The sequence below is a fragment of the Protopterus annectens genome, chromosome 9.part0 (genome assembly GCF_019279795.1).
Source record: "Protopterus annectens isolate FY-2018-M chromosome 9.part0, PAN1.0, whole genome shotgun sequence".
NCBI classification, from domain to species: Eukaryota; Metazoa; Chordata; order Ceratodontiformes; family Protopteridae; genus Protopterus; species Protopterus annectens.
Genome location: NC_056743.1, coordinates 1,765,967,153 through 1,765,984,401, shown reverse-complemented (window position 1 = coordinate 1,765,984,401; position 17,249 = coordinate 1,765,967,153). Strand labels below are relative to the sequence as shown.

General features: G+C 44.4%; 1 protein-coding gene across 4 annotated transcripts in view; it reads right to left on the bottom strand.

Annotated features, from left to right (window-relative positions):
• The window catches only part of PRKCSH (protein kinase C substrate 80K-H), a 1,389,498-nt gene that overhangs the window by 1,058,222 nt on the left and 314,027 nt on the right, over positions 1-17,249 (bottom strand). For all 4 annotated transcript variants that reach the window (XM_044084622.1, XM_044084620.1, XM_044084623.1 and 1 more), the window contains exon 8: positions 2,759-2,843. In XM_044084622.1, the coding sequence (XP_043940557.1) occupies positions 2,759-2,843 (85 nt within the window). The remainder of the gene's footprint in view (positions 1-2,758; positions 2,844-17,249) is intronic.

Sequence of the window (17,249 nt, the reverse complement as noted above, 5' to 3'; positions counted from 1 at the left end):
CATACTGGACCTGATCATCACCAACATGGGGACTCTATGCTCCAGACCAGAAGTGTATCCCTCACTGGTAAGATCAGACCATAAACTGATCTCACTGGATATTCACATCCTGACCCCACCCCCTGCCCAGAAAACCACAGTGAAAAACTTCTCTAAAGCAAATTTCACACTCCTCAAAACCGAGGTGGAATCCTTCAAAGCCCGGGCCTGTGGAAAATACGCCCAGACCGCAGAATCCTTTATAAATGCATTCTATGAACACCTTCAGGACTGCATGGATCATGCAATCCCAAATAAAACCAAGACCCAATCCTCCAATGGCAGACGACCTGTCTGGTGGACCCCAGCCATAAACAAACTATACAACAGAAGGAGGAAGCTACTACATGATAGAGCAAAATCCCAAAAAGGGAAGGCATCTCTGATCAGTATTAGCAAAAAACTAAGGGCACTCATAAAATCGTCAAAGGCCAGCTTCGAGAGAAAAATTGCACAGGACACGAAGGATAATCACAAAACTTTCTTTAGTTATGTTAGGAACCTGGGTGGAAATTCCCAGATATGCTCAGAATTAGTCCAAAATGACAAAAAATACACTGATCCCACAGACATTGCCAACATCCTAGCTGACAGGTTCAGCGCAAACTTCTCCCCACCAAAAGGGCAAATATCTATCCCAGCAGAGTGCTGCCCCCCTGACATCTCAGATGCTCAGGTGGGAGTCGCCCTCTCCAAAGCAAAAAACACAGCATCAATGGGACCAGACGGTGTCCCAGGCTGCGTCCTACATGAACTCCAAGAAGAGCTAAACCCAAACATAAAACTACTGTTCAATCTCAGCCTTACTACAGGATATGTACCCAAAGAGTGGCGTACAGCAAAAGTGGTCCCTCAACGGACCCTGGAAACTATCGCCCCATAAGCCTGACTAGCTTGGTCTGCAAAGCTATGGAAAGGATCATCATGGACCTCATAAATAAAGATATTGGGGACCTACAGACACTGGATCCTACCCAGTTTGGCTTTGTTAAGGGCAGATCCTGCCTCTTAAACCTGGTTGACTTCTTTGAAACAGTCACCAAGGCCATTGACGAAGGGAAGGTGGTCCACACAGCCTATCTGGACCTCGCAAAGCCTTCGATACAATACCCCACTCGGGCATTACAGATAAGCTCACCAGCTTAAATATAAACCACTATGTCACTAGATGGGTTGCAAACTGGCTCAAGGACAGAACCCACATGGTTAGAATTGCTGGAGCCATGTCAGACTCCAAACCAGTTACAAGTGGCGTCCCACAAGGCTCAGTCCTGGGACCTCTCTTGTTTGGTATATATTTCTCTGAGGTACAGGCCAACACGGAAGGACTGTGGCTGACCAAGTTCGCAGATGACTGCAAACTGGGCGCCATAATAGACTCTCCAGCCGACACAAGCATCCTCCAAAAGGGCCTCGTAGAAACAGACAACTGGTGCCAGAGCCATGGCCTCAAGCTAAACGCCAAAAAGTGTATAGTCATCCACTTTGGCAAAAACAAAGTGCCCACAAATTACCACATAGGTGGTAATCCATTAAGTACAGAAGAAGTAATTAGGGACCTGGGGACCCAAGTTGATAGCAATCTCTCATTTGACAACCACGTGGCCAAAGTGGTTAGAAAAACATTTTATATAGCCCACCTAATCATGAAGGGATTCACATCTAGATTAGGGGAGGTCATCGTGCCTCTTTACTCATCCCTCATCAGGCCCATAATTGAGTACAATGCCCCTTTTGGGGATGTACCTTACCAAACACCTGCAGCAACTGGAAAGACCCCAAAAGTACCTCACCAAGAGGATCAAAGGGCTCAAACAGATGCCATATGCTGCCCGGTTAAAGAAACTCCAGCTCTACTCAGTGGCATACGGCCTGCTCAGAGGTGACCTGTGCCTGACGTATAAGGCCATGTCCAACCCGGAATTAAGGGACATGCTGGACCTCAAAAAATCCAAATCCCATCGAGCTACACGCTCGAGAGACTTGAACCTCAGCACTGAAATAAATAGGACATGCTGGAGGGACAGATTCATAACCCAGAGGGCTCCCTTCACTCTGGAATAAAATCCCAGTCCAGGTTAGGCAGAGTCCCTCATTGACTCTTTTCAAGAGGAATCTTGATGAGTGGATGGGAGATCGTAGGTTTACCGCGGGTATCACTTCTGTGTCACTGTTAGACAGAGGCACAGTATACTAACCTCGAAAAAGGGCATAGCAAAATTAATTTAAAATGGGTGGCGAAAGCCAAACATACTCTGGCTAGGCTTATAAATGCCCTAGGGCAGATGGCCTAGTATGAACCTATGAACCTATGAATCATCATCATGGATACCAAAAAACCTAGTATGAACCTATGAATCATCATCATGGATACCAAAAAACGGCCAAAGCTATACTTAAGTGCACATTAAAAAAATTAATCGGCTAAAAACAGGGCTACTCTTTGCAAACATCTGGTACGTCTCAGAATACACAACCACTAAAGAAGACATGCTGGAAAAAAAAATTCTGTGTCACAGAAAAAGTGTACCGTCCCCCCCCTACAAAAAAGGCTCAAAGCTGTATGCTCAAGCAAACACTGTAGAAAGCTGAGTAGCCAGTTATTTCCTATCCATAACAACAAGGAAGCTTATTAAGAAAGTATTTAGGTACAGATCTTCAACATTACATTTTAAAACAAAAATTTAAGGTCCAATAGTACACATCTACAAAAACTTACACTCCATCTTCATCAGCGTCTAGTTCCACAAAAATCTCCAAAGCTTTAGCCCGCTCCTTTTCAAGTTCTACCACAGCCTTCCTTTCTACAAGTGACATGAGAGAACAAGTTATTCATATGCAAACAGCAACAATGTTAATTTCTGAAAGTGACACTGACAGAAATTGTTTAATTAATTTTGTACACCACATCATGCAGCCTCAACAGATCCTAAGTTATGTACATGTTACCAGGACAACTGTGCTGCAAGTTTGTGTGTATGTGGGCATTTGGGGGTGGGGTGAAGATAAATGCTGGTACTGAAAAGAAAAATGGCCAGTGCCTGCTGGAAGAACAAATAAGTATGCATGAAGGTACACAGAAGGAAGATCTGCAGATGCCGAATAAATGTTTTCTACAGCCAGCACCTATACAGCTGACTTTTCTGTACCTCTGTGCCATGCCTGGCATCTGTTATACAAACGTGGCCCAGTAATGTGATCAGAACACCATGGACATATGCCCCTTAAAAAACATTCCTCAAATGTGTTGCTTCTTCAAAAGGAAACAATATCAGAGGAAAAAAGCTATTATAGGGAGTTGAGCCTCAACACTCCTATCATTCTCTCTTAATAAAATCAACAATGAGTTTTTCCCAACTCAAATGAAGAAAGTAAGTCGGGTTAAGAATTTGACATAACAGTAGCTGTGCAGTTTCATACCCTGTTGGCGTACTCATCTATGGATCTTCTACCAGAAAGCAGACAGAACAAATGATGGCTCAGCTTCCAAAGATGTACCTGTCCCCCAAGGGCTTTGCAAGACTCCTTCACTCAGATGTAAATACATTGGTGATATAAGATGGGCATCAGCCAATGCAATCTTCAAATCTGCTTTGCCCTTGTTGGGCCAGAAGCCTTTACCAGCTGCCAGAGCATTAGCAGAACACATGATGGGTACCCATCAGCCAAAGAGGTTCTTCCAAAAGGTTCCCTATATCCCAGTGTTGAGCAAGTTCTCCTTCCTTTCAACTAGTATCTTGATTGTTATGATAGACCCTGGTCGAAAGGAAAGAGAACTCCTCAACCTCAAACAAATTGCACTTGCTCCAGATGCACTTCATGGTCATTTCTTAAAAATAGCTGCCAGCTCAAATTTTCTTTCCAGTATCTATCTCATAAATAGGTCTATTCAGGAATTGCATTTCCAACCCTTATTGGCAAAATCATCAGACTTCCCAATGGAGGCAACTCCAATTGTATATCCAACTTCAGACCAATTGCCACTCTTTTACACCTCTTTCAAAAATCATTGAAAATGCATTCATTGCCAGTTTGAATCACTTACAAGCAACCTCCTTACCCCCACACAAAACATTGTTTCAGACCAGGGCATAGCACCATCGCAGCTCCCTTAAACTTCACCTACACTATTATCAGAGACAAAGGACAAATGGTTTCTGGATCTGTCCAACTTTGATACAGTTTACCATGGCTTTCTTCTCAAACAACTCTCTACTTGGCCTGGGGTGAGTCTGGCATAATGATTAAGGTATTCACCTCAGACACAAGGTACAGGATTTGATTCTGACCTGGGGTTATGGACAAGGCTTAAAATGGCCCCTCAGGGCAATTAGCCTAGTAGTCACCTGTGAACCTATGAACATATCCACCAAATGGTTCTCCAGCTACCTTTTTCAAAAGACTAGTCTTAAATGGATTCAGTCTTACAAATCCTTCCTATACATCAACATAGGTGTTACCCAAGGTTGTATAATGAGGCCAAATAATTACCAACAACCTATAGCATCCCTCATACAATATGATGACGTCTCTTTAATCTATTCTGCTAGTAACAATTACTCTACACCACCTCACCCAAGAGTCATTTTCATTAGTTGAAAACTGACAACTCCCAGCTTCTATGCAGTCACAAAAAACAATGCTGCTGCTATTCCTCCTAAAAGCCCTTGCACACCTCAAATAAGTGTCTGTTAACTCCACTATAAAAATCATTCCCCTATACCAAGCTACTAGGCACCACATAGTACAATTGTGTACACTTACCATAAATTTAAGTGCTAGAGTGTATTCATTGTTGCAGTCCTGACTTGTGGGATTTCCTGCTTCAGAAGCCTTTGGTCAGCCCGACTACCAGAGTAAAAAAAAAACCTCCTCCTTGGCTGGCATACACCCTACCCTGATGTAGGTATACATGGGTATAAAGGGAGCCAGCCGATGCCATGACATCAGTTTTTTCTTGCCTCTAGAAGGTAGGAGCCCCATAGTTGAACCTTAAGCAAGGGACAAGGTTAGATGAAAGGAGGCTTCTAGGGCATCCCTGCAGAGGATCCTCAGGAAGAGGAGGACAAAGAAATAATTTGTTACTGTAAGGAGAACTGGGGGGGAGGGGTTGGAGGGAGGGAAGGAAGACTACAACAGTGAATACACTCTAACATCTACATTTATGGTAAGCGCACACAACTGTGCTATGTTCTTCGTGTTTCACTGTTGAAGTCCTGACTTATAGAACGATTCCCAAAGCTGAGATGAAGATGGTAGGTGTCTTAAGCAGAAGAGACTATGCCCTGCAAGATGCCAGTGGCAAATCCTGCTCTGGACTTGGAGAAGGCTGGCAGGTGGTAGTGTTTGATAAAGGGATGCACTGATGGACCATGTAGCTACTTTCAAAATGTCTTTGGTAGGTATTCCTCCTCAGGAGTGCAGTGGAGGTAGAAGTGGCCCTAGTTGAGTGGGTCCAAACAGATCCAGGAGGAGTTTTGCTGTGGTAGGTGTAACAAAAGGAAACAGTGGGAGAGAAGTTTGTTTGGAGATTTTTTGAAAGTTTTAGTTCTGTCAAGGTAGTAATGAAGTTGCCTGTGTATATCCAAAGAGTGAAGGATTCTTTTGCCCTGGTTCTGTGGTTTAGGGAAGAAGGTAGGCAAGTGTACGTCTTGGTTCAGGGAAGTGTCTGTGACCACCTTGGGTATAAAGGAAGGGTTAGTTCTGAGTGATACTCTGGGTGGAATATAAGAAAGGTTTCCACTGCCATGAGAGCTTGCAACTCGGATACCCTTCCGGCTGAGGTGATAGTAAAAGGGCAGTCTTCCAGGTCAAGAATTTTAAATCAGTGGAAACAGCTGGTTCAAAGGGGGGGGGGGGGGGGTAAGGTCAATTTTTCTAGAACAAAGATGAGGCCCCAAGGAGGGGTGGGTTGCCTCCTGGGAGGTCTGATGTGCAGCACTCCCCTAAGGAACCGTTATTTTAGAGGGAGGGAAATGAAGGAGGAAGTGTAGGGACGTGGGCTGAAACAGTACAAGCTTGCATCTTAATGGATGAAAATGATAGGCCTTTGTGCACCAAGATAGCCAGGTCGTCCAAAATGGCTGAAATGTTGGTAGAGACAGGGTTAAGGCCTTGGCTGCTAACCTCAAATAATGTTTTCCACTTGGCAGAGTTATGTTTTCCTAGCACTGGGTCTTCTAGACTGAGGATATTAAGCACCTGACTACTCAGAGAGTGCTTGGGGTAGAATTCTGATGAATTACCCATTCAGAAAGCTTGAGAGTCTACAGGTTGTGGTGCACAAGCATTCCCTTTGCCTGAGTCAGCAGATCCACTCTCTGAGGTAACTGCCAAGGTTTTTCTTTAGTCAAACTCAGTAGCAGGGTGTACCAGTGCTGCCTGGGCCAGTCTGGGACCATCAGGATGACCCTCAGTCCTTCTTCCCTAAATTTTTGTCAGACCCTTAGAAGTCAGGGGAGGAAATGTATAAAGAAATGGGTGGCTCCAGAGGAAGAAGGCATCTGTTCTCCAGGTTGTGTGAAGTTTTGCTTCTGGAACAGAATCTTTTTAGCTGATCATTTTCGTCGATGGCAAAGAGGTCTGTTTGAGAGATCCCCATTTCTGGACTATGCTGAGAAATGTTTTCCCAATGCAGTTACCACGTGTGGGGTTCAATTAAGTGTCTTCTGAGGTGGTTTACTAGAGTGTTCTGAGCCCCAGGAAGGTACTGAGCCATCAGGCGTAACCCCATAGCATCAGATGTCTCCCACATCTAAACTACCAGCCGGCAAAGATGGTAGGAGTGGGTGCCCCCTTGTTTATGTACCACATAACTGTAGTGATGTCAGTTTTCATAAGTAGGACCCCTGGTTTCCAGTGATCCTTGAAGACCACCATGCCCTTATATACTGCCACCAATTCCTTCAAATTTATGTGCTTGTTTTCATTATGTCTGGGATAGAAAGTGCTGGAAATGGGCTCCCCAGACTGTGTCTGGAGAGTCTGTGGTTAAGGTTTGGCTCTGAGGGATAAACCTGAAAGGTAAACTCTGGTTCTGTGCACGTGCTCATGCCCACCATGCCAATTCCTCCGAGACAGTGAATTAGCTGGATTTCCATCCCCAGGGACCAAGTGCTGGCACCTCAGATTCTTCAGGTACTAGTGAAGCTTCCTCATGTGTAGCCTGGCCAGAGGGATTAGTATACAAGAAGCCATGTAGCCCAGTGCTCTGAGGAATTCCCTGGGTGCCTGTGCATAATGTCCTGTACAGTATCGGGTTAAGAAGAAAGCATTTCCTGGGGGAAGGAAGACCTTCTGGAGGGAGGAATCCAGAAGAGCCCCAAAACTATTCTGGTGGAAAGGTTTGTGTTGGACTTGCTGAGGTTGATGACGAACCCTACGGAAGAGAGTAGGGTCTGGGTGAAGGCTAGGTCCTTGAGGAGCTTTGACTGATATGTGGCTTGAATGAGGAAGTTGTCCAGATAAAGGTAAATTTGGATGTCTCTCGTTCTGCAGAAGGCAACCACAGGGGCCAGACATTTTGTGACGACCCTGGGAGCTGTAGACAAGCCAAAGGGAAGTGCAGAGAACTGAAAGTGACTGGGATCTGTTCCAAAACGAAGAAAACTTCTGCAGGATTATTTTATAGGAATGTGTAAGTAGACATCTGCAGGTCTAAGGTAACCATTAGAGCCTGAGGAATGATCATGGGAAGAAGCTTTTGATGTGAAACCATTTTGAATTTTGGAACTAGGAGGCAGTGTTCGAGGATGGACAGATCTGGGATAGGGTGCCAAGAGTCTTCTTTCCTGGGGAACAGGAATAGCCTGGAGTAAAACCCTTTTCTTATCTAGTAGTCTGGTACTGGTTCCACATATCCTTAATAGTTCCTTGAAAGTGAACTTGTAACCATTTGAGATTACTTCCAGAACCCACTTGTCAGAAGTGATGAGGGTTCAGTTTTCCTTGAATTGGGAAAGTCTAGTTCCTAGTCTTCCTCCTATCTTGTCTGGGGTTGGGGGAAGAGTCATTGCTGATCTCTGTTAGGGCCCTGTGGACTACAGTTCCCCAGCTTGGGTGTTCCGGAGGGCTACTGCCTTGCTCTGAGACTGTTGCTGCTGTCTATGAGGTCTTTCTCTGAGTTTTTCTCCGACTGGGTTTTAATTGGGAGGGAAAGAACCAAAGCTTAGGGGAAATTTCTACTGAACCTAAGTGGCGGGATGTGGAGGAGGTCTATGACAGTTTGCATGGACTTTGCTTTATACTCCATCTTTTTTAACATAGCCTCAGTCTTTAGTCCATAAAGGGAGTCCTTATCCAGGGGTACAGCTAGTAGTTTACATTTAACATGTTCTTGTAATATCTGTTCCCTAAGCCATGCATGCCTTCTGATTATCAAGAAAGAGACAGCAGCTTGGGTAGATGCCTCTAGGGCATCATATCCACAGTGCAAGGAGTGCATAGCTACCTGTGGAACTGGAATAGCAGAGATCCAATAATTCTTTGGAGGTGTTCTTGTCCTACAGGGAGGATATACTTAGCTTCATTTTTCCAAAATACTCTGCTGGTACTTTATCATATGGAATTGGCAGTCATGGGTCCTCATGGCCAGGGTTGAGGAAGTGTAAACCTTCTTCCCAAACCTGTCAAGGGCCCTGCCTTCTTTGTCCATAGGTAACGGGTCTTTAGAAGTACTAGTGCTAACTCCTTCAGGGCCAGGTGTGACCACCTCTGGGTAAGCAGAAGGGCTTTTAAAGAGGAATTTATGATAGTCCAGTACCCTGTAAAAACGGTCTGCTTTATGATGTGCTGGGGAAAGAGAGTCTGGGCTGATGGATTATTCCATTAAGACATCTACCACTTCCAAAACTAGAAGGATAGCCAAGGGTTTGTGCTGTGGGAGATCAAGGAACTCACTGACCCTCTTTTCAGACTGGGGGTATTCCTGTGCCTGCCAATGGAAAAATTCTACCTTTGGGAAGAAAATGCATGCCATGAGAATGCTCAGGGGTTGAAGCAGAAGGCAAAACCTCTTCTGAATCAGAATCCTCAAAGGAAGTAAGGAAGGGTTCATCTTCAAGGGCAGAGTCCTCCTGATCAGAGTCCTCATCTGAATCAGGGGGTTCTGAAAAGGTCTCAGGGTACAGGGTCACTCTTTCTGGTGAACATTCAGGGTGGGGTTGCCTGCCTCTAACGAAATAAGGCCCTTGGCCAACCTGACCAAATCTTGCTGATAACCTGTGCAGTGAGAGCCTGTAGGCCCAGGCACAAGACCAGAGGTTGAGCTCTTAGGTGTAGCTTTGGCTTTGGGCCTGTACATGTTTGATACTCTGAAACCAGTCTCTTTGAAAAAAATAACTGAAGCTAGCAGATGCCCCAAAAAGATGTCATCAGTCGAGGATCATTTGCCTGAAGCAGAGGTCCGCTGAGTGACTCCAGACCTGACCGATGAACTGAGTGCCAAGGCCTGAGTTGAAGCTAAGGGACCAGATAGCATGTCAGTCTCTGAAAGGGTCTTGTCAGAGGCTTGCGTCACCACCTTGCTTGTAGAAGGAGACAACAAAGCTGCCTCTCCTTCCTCTGTGATGAGCCTTGGGGGACTGGCGGATGGAGCAAGGTTGTCATCCAAGGTGCTAAGTTTGGATCTTTTTTCCTTCTTTCCTTCTTTCCTTTAGAGAGCTCAAACTCAGGATGACTGACAGATGCCATCGCATGATGGGAAGCAGATTGCAGGCTAAGGTGCTTAGGCAAGATTTTGTCCCTATGCCTTATAATCCTAGAATTGAAACGTGTGCACGGACAGCAATTACGGACATCATGGTTTGGGCCTAAACAAGAGACACACAAGGTATGAAAGTCTCTGTGTGGTATTTGTTTACCACAGCGGAGACCATTGTTAACTTGAACCACTCAGCTGCTTCAGACTCAGATGGCAAGAAAGACTGACATCAGGGTAGGGCATCCGCCAGCCCAGGCAGGAGTTTTTTTTTTTTTTTTTTTTTTTTTTTAATAACTCTGGAAGTTGAACCGTCCAAGGGTTTCCGAAGCAGGACATCCCATAAGTCAGGAATAAAACAGTGAAACAGAAAGATCATAGCCTGTCGAACATATAAGTCAAATATCAGGTCACCATAAAACTCGAAAAAACTAGGAGCACTCTATAGAAAAAAAAACTACTTAACCGATTCTATCCAGGAAACTCCTGCCCTCTACATACCTATGCCCCACTTTACTAGGTGGCTCCCCAGTACTGCTTAACCTTCAGCTTTCATCCAAAATAAACTAAAGCAGTGCTAAAACAAAACAGAAAAAATTGCCACTAGCACAAAAGCCATCACTGCTTATCCCTAAATTAGTTGGACTGGCTTGAATTACCCAAGCAACTCATACAAACCAGAACAATACAAAGCCCTACTAGATTTATTGCACAGAATACACCCCCTGTTAGGCCACTTCAGTCTGGAAACAAAATTCTCCTCACTACCTATAAACCACACCTGCCAGCAGGAGCCTCAGTATATTTCTGCTATGTACCTGTCACCCCTGGGATTCCGGATATTGGCTAAGGCTCTTGCCACCCCCATAGTGCCTTTTTTTAGGCAAGGCTCAAATTCTAAACCTACCACCCTAGAAAACAAAAATGGGAAGAAACTAAGGGTAATGCTGCTCAATGCCAGATGTCTAAATCTCAAAATGCACGCACTCGAGGCCCTTCTCAGTATGGAGAACATCGATGTCTGTGCTGTGACTGAAACCTGGTTCAAGGCTCCTGAGAGCATCCCGGCACTATCAGGTTTTACCTCATATCATGTGTTCCGGCCCCAAAACCCGGACCACACCACAAAAGGAGGGGGTGTATCCATATTCATCAAGGATACCCACACCTCCAGGTTGGTGGCAACGCACGAAGCATCGGAAACCATCCAGGTGCAATTAACCATAGGCAAAACTGCTCTACAATTTGTAGCATGCTACAGGCCACCCTCTCAAACTCAGGAACCCCACACAGCCTTCCTGAAGACACTGGAGGGTATAAAAGTATCTCCAAACACCATTATATTGGGTGACTTCAACTACCCGAATATAGACTGGGAACTTTACTCAAGCCCAAACTTCCTAGCCCAAAGGTTCCTGGAGTTCATAAATTCAAATGCCATGGAACAACTAGTCACCGTTTCCACAAGAGGAGAAAATATACTAGATCTCATCACAAACATGGGGACAATATGCTCCACACCGGAAGTATATCCCTCATTGGTGAGATCAGATCATAAACTAATTTCACTGGATATCCACATCCCGCCCCCACCCCAAACAAAAAAGACCACAGTGAAGAACTTCTCTAAAGCAAACTTCACACTACTCAAGACGGGTGTGGTATCCTTCAAGGCCCCCGAGCCAGTGGAAACCACAACCCAAGCTGCGGAAGCCCTTACAAATGCCTTCTACGAACACCTCCAGGACTGCATGGATCAGGCAATCCCTAATAAAACCAAGACTCTTTCCACCAAGGGCAAATGTCCAGTCTGGTGGACCCCAGCCATAAACAAACTTTACAATAAGAGGAGAAAGCTGTTACATGATAGAGCAAAATCCATAAAAGAGAAGACACCTTTGATCATTATTAGTAAAAAAATATGAGCACTCATAAAATCATCCAAGACCAACTTTGAGAGAAAAATTGCCATAGATTCAAAAGACAATCATAAGGCCTTCTTCAGCTATGTTAGAAACCTGGGTGGAAACTCCCAGATATGCTCAGAATTAGTCCAAAATGATACAAAAATCACTGAACCCACAGACATTGCCAACATACTGGCAGACAGGTTCAGTGCAAACTCCACCCCCCTCTCCCCCCCAAAAAGGAGAGATAACTATCCCAGCGGAGTGCAGCCTCCCAGACATTTCCAATGCGCAGGTGAAAGCTGCTCTCTCTAAAGCTAAAAACACAGCATCAATGGGACCGGATGGTGTCCCCGGCTGTGTGCTACACGAACTCAATGAGGAACTAAACCCGCACATAAGGCAGCTGTTTAATCTTAGCCTTACCACAGGATACGTGCCCAAGGAGTGGCGTACGGCAACTGTGGTCCCACTCCACAAAGGCGGTGCCTCTACGGACCCTGGTAATTACCGCCCCATAAGCTTAACAAGCCTGGTCTGCAAAGCTATGGAGGGGATCATAATCAAAGACATAGGGGACTTGCAGACATTGGACCCGACCCAGTTTGGCTTTGTCAAGGGCAGATCATGCCTTCTGAACTTGATCGACTTCTTCGAAACAGTCACCAAGGCCATTGATGAGGGAAAGGCAGTCCATACAGCCTACCTTGACCTTGCAAAAGCTTTCGACACAATACCCCACTCGGGTATTATAGAGAAACTTACCAGCTTAAATGTAAACCCATATGTCACAAGATGGGTTGCAAACTGGCTAAAGGACAGAACCCACAGGGTTAGAGTAGCTGGCGCCATGTCAGACTCCAAGCCGGTCACAAGTGGTGTCCCACAGGGCTCAGTCCTTGGCCCCCTGTTGTTCGGCATCTACTTCTCAGAAGTACAGGCTAACATAGGAGGACTATGGCTGACAAAGTTTGCAGATGACTGCAAACTGGGAGCCATAGTGGAAAGTACATCGGACACAGATATGCTTCAGAGGGGTCTCACGGAAACTGATAGCTGGTGCCAGAGCCAAGGCCTGAAGTTAAATGCCAAAAAATGTATAGTCATACCCTTCGGGAAAAACAAGGTAACCCCAAGCTACCATATAGGTGGCAATCCACTAAGCACAGAAGAGGTTATCAGGGACCTGGGGACCCAGGTTGACAGTGGCCTTTCTTTTGACACTCACATTGCTGAAGTGGTTAGAAAAACCTTCTACATTGCCCACCTGATCATGAAGGGATTCACATCCAGATCAAGTGAGGTCATTGTTCCCTTGTACTCTTCACTTATCAGACCAATGATAGAGTACAATGCCCCATTCGGGATGTATCTCACCCGACACCTGCAGCAATTGGAGAGACCCCAAAAGTTCCTCACCAAAAGGATAAAGGGACTCCAAAATCTGTCATATGCTGCCAGACTGAAGAAACCAGCTCTATTCAGTCGCATACCGTCTGCTCAGAGGTGACCTGTGCCTGACATACAAGGCCATGTCCAACCAGGAATTAATGGACATGCTCCACCTCAAAAAATCCAAATCTACCAGATCCACTAGAGTAAGCGACTTAAACCTTAGCACGGATATAAATAGGACATGCTGGAGGGATAGATGTGTCACCCAGAGACTCCCTATGTTGTGGAATAAAATCCCGGTCCATGTGAGGCAGAGCACCTCGCTGGCTCTGTTCAAGAAATCTTGACCGGTGGATGGGAGATCGTAGGTTTACCCTGGGAATCATCTGTGTGTCACTGCTGGACAGAGGCACAACAAACTAATGGGCACAGTATTTTTTAACATAAGGGGTGGCGTAAGCCACAAAAACTCTGGGCTAGGCTTATAAATGCCTTAGGGCAGATAGCCTAGTATAAACCTATGAACCTATGAACCTATCCCCTTATGCATTACGCAAACTAGCAACCTTTCCAATTTCAAGATCAGTCTAAAAAAATATCTGACACCTCGAACTGTACATGCACCATCCTCAAAATAGATTATGTTCTTTTCCCTCTTCAGCAAACATTATTTTCTTCTTTCATTTCTTTCTATAACATTCTCCATCTTTCTAAATATCACCTCTCTCACTCCATTTCCTTAAATGTTCCCTCCTGCACATTACTCCTCCTCATTTCATTCTATTCCTCCGTCTATTTTGGCAGCAGAATGCTGTTATTTTTATCAGAAATATAGTCAACACTTGGAATAATTATTAGTTTACTTGACATAAGCACTGTCTTGCTATCTGCAGTACATATTATATTTCTGATTGCAATTTATCCTAGTCATATTCTGTAAATGCATTTCTATCAGTTTTTGTTTTTATCGGTTGTGAGGATTTTCACTCCTTGCATATAACTACTTATCAACTACTGTAAAATGTAATTATGTGCAAGTTGAGGAGAAAGCCTCCACAGATGGTAAAACATTTAAGCTGTTGGCAGGGCTTTTCTTCCCTTGTGTACAATTACTCAACTACTGGTTAAATGTTTTTGAATCTGTTGTGGAGCTTTTCTCCCAGAGTCTCTGATGAAAACAGACCATTGGCAAAGTAAGACACTTAGTCATCAAAGGACAAAACTAAATAAACAAAATAATACATAAAATTCGAGGATGAAGGGGGTTTGCCAGGGAAGGTGATGAACAAGAAGATAAACATCCTTATTCTGGAGAGAGTCTTAAGACAATGACAAATGGGATGGAGGGCAGGAATATAGACTATAACAGAGTGCATTCTGATATCTACGATTATGGCAGGCTTCTAACAAAGCTATACTTTGTTAAGCAAAGTACTCACTGTTAAAGTACTCATCTACTGGATGACTCACAGAGCATCTCTGTAGTAAGGTGGATGGCCCACACGGGATCCTCTTGGAAAGCAGACAATGCAGAATTGCAGAAGCTAATTCTGCCCTGGCCTGGATGCAAACCCCCGAATATAGTGCTTCGAAAAGGTGGGGATGAGGGACTAGGTATCTACTTCTAAAATGGATTGGTTGCTAAACACACCCCCCCCTCCAAAAAAAAACAAAGTGTGGTTCTTAAGAGTGCTTTAACTTGCCCTGGTATGAGATTTCCATAGGTACTGCAGTGGTAGCAGATATTGTATGCAACCACTTATATAGTGTTTGCTTATTTACTGGCCTCACCTTCATTCCATATGCAAATTACACAAATTGTTATCCCAATTTCCTTGATTGCTTTTGTTTTACGCAAGTAAAATCTCAGTTGCCCATGCACATCTAAGGCATGCAGAGTTTGTTATTGTTCGGTGATTTAGGAAAAACACAGGGAGGTGGGATGGCCTGATTCAAAGAGATCTATTACCTTTAGCATAAAGGAAGGGTTAGTGTAAAACAGGGATCTTAAACTCCTACCTCTAAGGCCTCAAGCAACCCTCAAAACAGTATAAATTTGAAAACAGAAAAAAAACCAGCATAATTTGGGGTGAGAGTAGTTGCTACACCATGTTAGTTAGTGTAAAACAGGGATCTTAAACTCCTACCTCTAAGGCCTCAAGCAACCCTCAAAACAGTATAAATTTGAAAACAGAAAAAAAAAACAGCATAATTTGGGGTGAGAGTAGTTGCTACACCATGTTCCTAGCTGCACTGACTATCCTCCTTTCTGTTTTGGAGATTGTGGCCCCTGGCCGATTGTGCTAGCCCCTCAGGGTCATCTCAGCTTGACAACCATGGTTTAAGGAATACCTAACGTTTATGGATGATAAGAAATAGTTTCATACACATCAATACTTGTTCTGAAATTCTCCTAGCAGATGTCATAGCTTGCAAAAACTGCATTTTCCCAAGATAAGCACCCAAGAACAGCTGAAGAAACTGGTTCAACTTCTATAACATATTAATGAAAAACTGTGGAATGATTTTTCTACCATGTAGTTCTAAGATGTAATACACCTTTTAGAATCTGTTTTTTTGGTAGCAGGGAACATAAAAGGATAAGTCCACAGTAAAGCAGGCTGAGACTGGCACAGAATTTAGGGTAGATAAGACAGGCTTACTTTGTGAATTCCTGACAGGCAAGTCAGGAACAGTGACACCTCAGCTACGTTTGGGCCTTTGTCTGATTTACCTCCATTTGGTTTCTAGACTCCCTCAAGGTCTAGCACGACCTCTGTAGACATATGACTTTTTGGGATTATCCAAGATGTCTGCTGTAGCTTGATCAGACTGGGGTGCATGAGGGGACCCACTCTTCTAGTAAATACATCACTGAAGCAACATTTCTGGCACTTCTTGTAGACTTGGCAGGAGGAAGAACCAATGCTGTCTGGGCTAAAAATAGAAGTTATGTCCTTACCATAACGTTCCATGTGGAGTGTTCATCTCGCCTTTGTTCTTACACCTGGGTTCGGAGCCGATCCTCGGCTCCGTGTCGGCCGCTTGGCAAAGCTCTGCATCGAGAAGAAGCTCGAGACCAACCTAACTCCCACAATCCCCCTCTGCCTTTACCTCAGATCAAGTTTGCAAGCAAACCAACAGTAACAGAAGAGAGCAAAACACATTCATGCCAAACAAGAATAAACATAGCTAAAATACATAGCCATAACAACTGCTCAAGGCAGAAGCAGGAGAAACAAACCAGGCACCTAAACTGGACGTTCTTCCTGAGGGTGGGAATGTTAGAACAAAGGCGAGATGAACACTCCACATGGAACGTTATGGTAAGGACATAACTTCTATATGTGAGAGTGTTCAATCTCGCCGTTTGTTCTTACACCTGGGTAGCGTCCCAAGCTCCATGTTCCTGAGGAACTCAGGGGAGAACGTTCCTGAGCACAGTGGAACCAAAGGTTGCCCTGTCCCTAGAAATCCTGTCTACTTTGTAATGAGAAATGAATGTATGTGGTTTAGACCAAGTGGCAGCCGCACAAATAGTGTCTAACGGCAGGCGGGCTGCATGAGCCAGGGATGTAGATACCGATCTTGTAGAGTGCCCTTTGGGCTTGACAGGTAAAGTTTGTTCAGAGGCAGTATAAACAAAAATAATGCAATCAGAAAGCCATTTGGACAGGGTTCGTTTTGTAACTGCCATACCTTTCTTGCTGTCTGAGAAGGCTACAAAGAGCTGGTCTGTTTTCCTGTGATCCTTTGTTCTGTCCAAGTAAAATCTGAGTTGTCTATGAACATCTAACTTGTGTAACATATATTCCAACTTATTGGAATGGTTCTTGAAAAAGGTGGGTAGTTCAATGGACTGATTAATATTATTAACGGAGCAAACTTTGGGAAGAAAGGATGGATTAGTGCGAAGAGATACTCTATCAGGGTGAAAGATCAAATAAGGATGTTTAACAGAAAGAGCTTGAAGCTCTGATACCCGCCTGGCCGATGTGATAGCCACCAGAAAAAGGGTCTTCCATGACAAAAACTTCAAAGGACAGGAAGAGGCTGGTTCAAAGGGTGGTAGCATCAGCTGTGACAAGAGAAGGTTCAAGTTCCAAGGTGAAGTAGGACTTCTAACTGGTGGTCTAATATGGAAAGATCCTTTTAGAAAGGCCTTACAAAGTCTGTGAGCCATAATAGGAGCCCCACTTTCCCCCACATGA